Below are 7,744 nucleotides of genomic sequence, written 5' to 3'. Positions count from 1 at the left end.
CCTCCCCGTGGTCTCTCGGCCGTCTGCCCCCCGTGTCACCTCCCCGTCCCCATGGCGACACGGCCGGCTGACAGCGGCAGACCCCCCCCCGGCCTTCATCCCTGGGTGTCACCTCTTTGTCCCCATGGCGACGGGGCTCGGCCGTCCCTTTCCTCTTCGCCCCACCGTCACCTCCGTCCCCCTGCCCGTCCCGCGGGACTGCGGGCAGCTCGACGCGAGCAATGTGTGGGGACGGCCCTTCTGCAGTAAGGGTGGTCGGCCCCGGGCCGTGGAGGTCCCCAACCTGCCGATATCTCCATCCTTTGAGTGCCCCCAACCTCTGGCGGTCTCCAGCCCAGGGGATCCCCAGCCTTTTGGGGCTCCCAGCCGATGGCTGCCCTCACCCCATGGGATTCCCCAACCCTCGGTGTTCCCATCCTATTGAGACCCACCCTGAGGGTCCCCAACCTTTGGGTGCCCTGCAGCCCAGGGGTTCCTCAGACTCTCTCAGTTCCCAACCTGTGGGGTACGTCCAGGTATGTTCCCAAGGTTGCAGGCATCCTGCTGACACCCACACCCCCTCCCTGCAGGTTCCAGAGCTGGGGATGCGGCCGCGCTGCCCCTCACCCTTCCAGCCGCGTGCCGGCCCCGAGCGCACCTCCGAGCGCGAGACACAGACGGCAGAGCTGTCCCTGACTGTGGTGACGGCCGTGCAGGCGGTGGAGAGGAAGGTGGATTCCCATGCCACCCGACTGCTGGACCTGGAGGGCCGCACCGGGGTGGCCGAGAAGAAGCTGATCGATTGTGAGAAGACGGCGACGGAGCTGGGGAACCAGCTGGAGAGCAAATGTGCAGCCCTGGGCACCCTCATCCAGGAGTACGGGCTGCTGCAGCGGCGCCTGGAGAACATGGAGAACCTGCTGAAGAACAGGAACTTCTGGATCCTGCGGCTGCCCCCCGGCAGGAAAGGAGAGGTCCCCAAGGTAACGGGGCCCGGGCTGTGGGGAGGGCAGGGAGCTGCTGCGCCCAGAGTCCTCCTCGAGGTGGGGCAGAGATGGGGAGGACAGCTGTGAGCAGAGCTGCTCCCCATTGGGAGCGGGGGGGGCGCAGGCACTGCCTGAACTTCTTGGTACCCTCTGATGGGAGATCCTTAGAACTAAGATGGAATTGAGGGAGGAGGTTTCGTCTCCAGCTCACACGGCTGCGCTGCAGCCATTCACTCCTCAGCACACTTGGAGTCCGAACCAAGGAACCGTGGAGATTTGGCAGCGCTCTCATTGCCACTGTTTGGTGCTGGATCTGCAGCTCTGTTTGGCACCATATGGTGCTGGATCCCCAGCTCTCACACTGTGTGCTGCTGGATCCCCAGCTCTGTTTGGTGCTGTATGGTGCTGGATTTCCAGCTGTGTTGGGCGCTGTTTGGTTCTGGATCCCCAGCTGGTGATGCTGGTACCCAGGGAAGGAGCACACGATGGAGACCTGCGGGAGGGCAGTGCCTGCCCACACAGCCTGGGCTCCAGAACAACAAAAGGCGCCTGCCATGAATATTCATTCATCTCCTCTTTGCGCGAAGGGAAAGTTTGCCTTTGGGACTGGAAAATTGAGTGTTTGCACCCCGACCTGAGTGTGCGGCGATCGGGAGGCAGGGCCAGCATGGTGCTCCTCTCCCAGAGCTCTGCTCCGACTGCATCCTGAATTTATCTGCAGAAATTGTAGCTCAGCAAACAGCCTTAGAAACTGCCGTCCGCTGCTGGGCGATTTGCAGACAATAACGGATGATTCCTCGGGGCCCGGGGAGAGCTTTCCCCGGAGTTTTGGGGTAATTGAGTCTGGCCTTACGTCAGCTCATCAGCGGGGATGAGGTCTGGCTGCAGTGCCTGGTTTTACCTCGTTTGTCTGAGCAGGTGTTTGTGGTTGCAGGTGCCGGTGACGTTTGACGACGTGTCCGTCTATTTCAACGACAAGGAATGGGAGAAGCTGGAGGAGTGGCAGAAGGAGCTGTACAAGAATGTGATGAAGGGGAACTACGAGTCGCTGATCTCGCTGGGTAAATCCAGGCGCTGCTTCCCAACCTGTGCTGGAGGTTCTGGGCATCCTCCCACTCCTACCAGAAGGAGCCAGACGTCCCATTTTAAAAGCAGACTTAAAAACACAGGAGGAGGTTTCCAGTCCTGCTCTGTTGCTGCTGTGTAGGGTCACCTCTTCCGAAATGCCCGCTTTGTTCTGCCACTGTCCCACAGAGCTCTCCTGGGCTCCCCCTGAGCTGTTGCCCACCCTGCAGTTGTTGCAGGGGCTTCCCCCCGTCCTCTGGGTCTGCTGCTGGTGCTGCCACGGGGGAAAAGCAAATAGGCCAACGCAGTGTTAGCTGTGATCTTCTGGGGCTTTGTGTGTTGGAGCTGTAAGAAGCGCCCGCTCTGGGACCAGAGATAAAACATTTTGGGTTTGAGGAGAGCTGGGAAATGGGGCATTTCTGCGTCCCTCTCTAGTAACCCCCCTCCATTCCTCTGTCTCTCAACAGACTATGCAATTTCCAAACCCGGTGTTTTGTCCCAGATCGAGCAGGGAGAGGAACCGCGGGTCAGGAATGAGCAGGACTTGGAGGAGAGCGAGATGATGAGCGATGCCACCGCAGGTGAGGCGGCCGTGGGGGGCTGGAGCCCATCCACCCCACCACAGGCAGGACGGGGCCGCGCTCAGGGCTTTGTTGCTGGGAGCTGTGGCAGGGTTGATCAGGAGGAGGAAAGGTTTGGCTGCTGGGGGATTTGACGTCCAGGTATGGCTCAGCACATGAAGCAGGGCAGGCAGAGCCCGGAGTCGGGGAGCCGTCAGTGTGGGGAGCATTGCAGTCAGAGCACGTCCTCGGGCCGTGTGGGGAGAAAGGAGAGGCAGCTCAGCTCCCACTGCAGCCATCTGAGGGATCCACAGCCTTCCACAACCTGCTCTGCCCATTGCAGGACAGACCTGCAGGGAGGGGGACATCTGGGAGGTGGTGGGCCTGGGAGGTGTTGGGCTGTGTCACTCTCACCTTCTGCCCGCAATCTTGGTCTGGAAAAAGCTTGATGTTAAATGAGAAAATGCCCCAGCCTGGGGTTTGTGCTGGCTGAGGGTGCTGGGCAGAGGACAAAGAGTGCTCAGAGCCAGTGGGGTGATTCAGGAGCTCTGCGTGCAGCATTCACGGTGGGACTGAGCGAGGGGCAGGGGCACACCGTGCACCCAGGTGGGCACAGCAGCGGGGACGGCCCTGTGGGAAGCAACCAGGGGCTGCTGGGATCCCTGGGGATGACTGCTGGTGTGCATCTCTCCTTGCTGCAGCTGGAATCAGAGTCGTGATCAAAACAGAGGAGCTGCTTCCAGAGGACAGCCCCGAGAACCCAGAGCTGCACGGCATGTCAGGGCAATCGGAGGGCAGCTTCCAGAGCCCAGATGAGGAGGCTGCCTGCGAGAGCCCCTATGGCTCCGTGTCCCCTCCCCGAGAGCTGCCAGGCACCAGCCTGGGTGACCCTTCTGAGTACGTCGGGGACTACAGCGAGATCCAGAGGGTCATCGTGCACCACGGGAGCTGCACAGGTGAGGGGTGCAGGGGTCTGGGAGGAGACACGCACCAGTGAGTGTGGCCTGGGGGCTGCTGAGCTGCACCGTGGTGGGGATGCAGTGTCCCCAGCGCAGCCCTGGGGCTGCCTTTGTGAGCAGCCTTTACCCACGGGGCTGGAAAGGGAGCAAAGCCAAGGGCTTGGGGTGGGGGAAGGCAGTGGAGCTGCAGGAATGAGAATGGGGTTTAAGAGAGTCATTTATACACATGCAGTGAGTGTGCAAACTCTGGAGAGAAGAGATGGAAAGGAACCAGAGTCTGATGGAAAGGCACTCAGGGGGTCTCCTGGGGTGTGAGCCCCACTGAGGGGCAAAACTTGCAGTGTGGGTTTGTGTCCCTGCACACGTGGGCGCATGGGGCAGTGTGGAGGACAGGAATGAGGGCAGCCAGACTGCAATGCATGCGCTGTGGGGAGGGTGGGTGCAGTGAGGTTGGGGGTGGAGAGAAGTGGATGTCTGGACAAAGTCCTCCCCTGCTCAGCTGGGTGTGGGACGGGCACAGTGGGCAGCTGCTGCCACCATGTTGGGGGGCACTGGGAGTGTGGAGAAGGTGGACCCTCTGCCTTTTGGTGGTGTTAAGATGGAGAGAGCTGCTGAGAGCAGCAGAGCTGAGGCCCTCCTGAGCTCTGTATCTCAGCCCCAAGCTCTGTGCTCAGGGCCAGCAGCAGGTGGGCAGCAGGGAGGAGAACAGCAGCAGCCCTGGAGGATCACAGAACCATAGAACAGCCTGGGTTGCAGAGGAGCACAGCGCTCATCCAGCTCCAACCCCTGCTGTGTGCAGGTCGCCAACCAGCAGCCCAGGCTGCCCAGAGCCACATCCAGCCTGGCCTTGAATGCCTGCAGGGATGGGGCATCCACAGCCTCCTTGGGCAGCCTGTAACAGTGCCTCACCACCCTCTGGCTCAAAAACTTCCTCCTAATACCCAACCTAAGTGCTGCTGGGGGAGCAGCTCCTTGGGAATGCTTGTTCTCCATCTGCATGTGTCGGGGGGGAGTGCTGTGCCTCTGAGACAGCCTGGTGCTGGCCACTTCTATTGAGAAACCTGTCTGTCCTTCCTGTGGAGCCTCCCCTGGAACTCAGGGTCCACTGAGGGTGACAATGTAGGGCACACCATGTGTCACCCAACAAACTAAGCTTTGGGGAAAACCAAAAGCGGTGTCAGTGACACCAGTGGGGGCCCCCTGCCGTCGGCCATCCTGCACATCCCATCCTTTGGGAAGGACGGTGGCCCTGGGAAGCCAAAGGAGGGGATGGTGCCGGGCCGAGCGCTCAGAGCCGGAGGCCGAGGGGCAGCTTCTCTGTTCTCCCTTGCTTGCCGCCTTGCTGCCAGCAGGAGCTGCTCATGTTGCAGGGCAGATGGGGGCTGCAGAGTCCCTTTGGCAGCTCCCAGTGCTCTGAACCCCAGCCGTGTCCCACCTGCAGGGCCGTAACGCTGTTCTGCTTTCTCCTGGCAGAGGATGGCATCGTGATCAAGACGGAGGAGGAGGAGGAGGACGACGTGGACGAGCCGTGCTCCATGTTCTCGGGCCGCAGCGATCCTCCGGCGTTCCCCAGCCACGAGGCCGGGCTGGGCTGCGAGGCGCAGTGCAGCTCCAAGGCGGCTCCCCGCAGCCTGGCGGCCGCCCGTGCACACAAAACGCCGTCCTGCGAGAGGGATGCGGGCGAGATGAAGCCGGCCACGGCCCAGCAGCAGCGCAACCGCACCAGGGAGCGGCCCTACATCTGCCCCGAGTGCGGGAAGAGCTTCATGCTGAAGATCAACTTCGTGATCCACCAACGCAACCACCTCAAGGAGGGCCCCTACGAGTGCCACGAGTGCGACCTCAGCTTCCGCAACAAGCAGCAGTTCCTGCTGCACCAGCGCAGCCACACGCGCCGCGGCGTCGGGGTCCCGCGACGTCCCGAGCACGGCCTCAAAGCCCCGGCGCGGCCGCCGGCCCCGGGGAAGCCCTACAAGTGCTCCGAGTGCGAGAGCAGCTTCAGCCACAAGTCCAGCCTCAGCAAACATCAGATCACCCACGTCGGGGAGCGGCCCTTCACCTGCGGGGAGTGCCGGCGCAGCTTCCGCCTGCAGATCAGCCTCATCATGCACCAGCGGATCCACGCCGGCAAGAACGAGATGGCCTTCCTGTGCCCGCAGTGCGGGAAGAACTTCACGCGGCCCTCCCACCTGCTGCGGCACCAGCGGACTCACACCGGCGAGCGGCCCTTCCAGTGCAGCCAGTGCGAGAAGACCTTCAGCGAGAAGTCCAAGCTCACCAACCACTACCGCATCCACACCCGCGAGCGCCCGCACGCCTGCGCCGTCTGCGGGAAGGGCTTCATCCGCAAGCACCACCTCCTGGAGCACCAGCGCATCCACACGGGAGAGCGGCCGTACCACTGCACCGAGTGCGGCAAGAACTTCACCCAGAAGCACCACCTCCTGGAGCACCAGCGGGCGCACACCGGCGAGCGGCCGTACCCCTGCACCGAGTGCACCAAGTGCTTCCGCTACAAGCAGTCCCTCAAGTACCACCTGAGGACGCACGTGGGAGAGTGAGGGCTGCCGCGGCCCCTCCGCCCCTCCTCCGCCGTCTCTCCCTCCCCCCACCCCGGCTCAGGGCATGGACAGCACTCGGAAGCTTTGTGGTAGCGCCGCTGCTCTGCTGGAGGCGGCTCGGCTGATGGGAAATAAATTAATGAGTTAAAGCAAGCGCCGCGCGGCAGAATTCAAAGATTATATATATATAAAATTAACAGAAGCAGCTGATTTAGGGAGAATCCTCACCGTTAGAGAAAAAAAACAACAACAAAGGAGAGAAAGCTGTACAGGGTGTTTTGCTGGAGTAGGACTCTTAACTGCTTTTTAAATCTACTGTTTGGTTTTTTAATAAATGTGGAGGAACTTTTAATTGGATATTTTTCCCCCAGAGGGTGGTGAGGCACTGGCACAGGTTGCCCAAGGAGGCTGTGGATGCCCTATCCCTGCAGGCATTCCAGGCCAGGCTGGATGTGGCTCTGGGCAGCCTGGGCTGCTGGTTGGCGACCTGCACACAGCAGGGGTTGGAACTGGATGAGCATCGTGCTCCTTTGCAACCCAGGCCATTCTGTGATTCTATTATTCTATGATAAGAAATCCAATGATCTACATCTATTCTTCCCATGCTCTGCTGGCAGCTGTGGCACAGAGCTCTGCCAGGGGCTCTGCCCATCCCTGGTGGGATGAGGAGGGTCTCTGTCTGATGAGAAGCACTGAGAGGTGCCTGCCCAGCTCTGGGGGCAGCGCTGCGCTCATGGATGATGCCGTAGGATAAAATAGGAGTTGCAGCTGAAGGACGTGGTTGTGGCAGGGCCTGGCTCCTCCCAGCACTCATCGCCGGCCATCCGTCCTTCCAGCACGGTTCCAGCAGGCACTGACCCAGTCCTGCTGCTATGGGAGATGCGTGGCAGCACGGGATGCGGCTCCGTTCCTGGTTCCAGAGCCTCGGGCCCACAGTGCACTGTGCAGGGACACCCCTGTGTGTGGGCAGCCCTGGCGGGGCCCTTTGCCCCTCCTCCAGTCCCCGTGTTTGTGGTGGTGCGGGGCTCCTGGCTGCTGTAGGGTCACATCTCGTGTTGGCATCAGTGAACAGAGCGAGCACAGGATGAAGCCACCAGGGTTTATTAGCATGGATCCCAGTGGTCTCCGTTTTGACTTCAGAGGGGAAAAAAGAATTTGGAGTCAGCTGCCTGCCCGGTCATTTCCAGCCTGTGTCCTATTGAAGCCCTGGCTGCCACCAATAGGGCAGCATCCCCATTTCTCCCCACACGTTGATGGGTTCTGCTGGTTTTTGTGCAGCCCGGCTCATGCTGGGCTCTGGCTAAGCTGTGCTCTGCTTGGCCCAGCGCTGCACAGCAGCAACCCCTCGCTGCTCAGACCCGGCTCAGCTCCCATTGCAGCAGTCAGGAGTGCTGGTTTTACCCCCACAGAAACACGCACAGCTCCACGGAGAGGCAGTGGTGCACACACACAACCACGTGTGGGCACACACATGTGTGCACACATACAGGCGTGTGCTGACATCACAGGCTCAGCAGTGCACACATGCACACACAGTCATGTGCAAACAGGACACAGAATGTCCTGAGCTGGGAGGGAGCCACGAGAATGGCTGAGCTCACCTCCTGGCTGCAGACAGCATGTGCACAGACTCA

General features: G+C 61.0%; 1 protein-coding gene across 1 annotated transcript; it reads left to right on the top strand.

Annotated features, from left to right (window-relative positions):
• Positions 1 to 569: 569 nt before the first annotated feature.
• On the top strand, positions 570 to 6,467 carry ZNF777 (zinc finger protein 777). The gene is made up of 5 exons (XM_042837477.1): positions 570 to 962; positions 1,900 to 2,026; positions 2,498 to 2,611; positions 3,292 to 3,546; positions 5,023 to 6,467. The coding sequence occupies exons 1-5, from the start codon at positions 585 to 587 to the stop codon at positions 6,108 to 6,110; spliced, it is 1,962 nt and encodes a 653-aa protein (XP_042693411.1). The 5' UTR covers positions 570 to 584; the 3' UTR covers positions 6,111 to 6,467.
• Positions 6,468 to 7,744: the final 1,277 nt, after the last annotated feature.

This window comes from Centrocercus urophasianus, unplaced genomic scaffold, assembly GCF_019232065.1.
Source record: "Centrocercus urophasianus isolate 14NV4802_14NV808 unplaced genomic scaffold, USGS_Curo_1.0 seq_707, whole genome shotgun sequence".
Lineage (NCBI taxonomy): Eukaryota > Metazoa > Chordata > Aves > Galliformes > Phasianidae > Centrocercus > Centrocercus urophasianus.
Note: the sequence above shows the minus strand (reverse complement) of the source record. Positions and strands in the feature narration are given on the sequence as shown.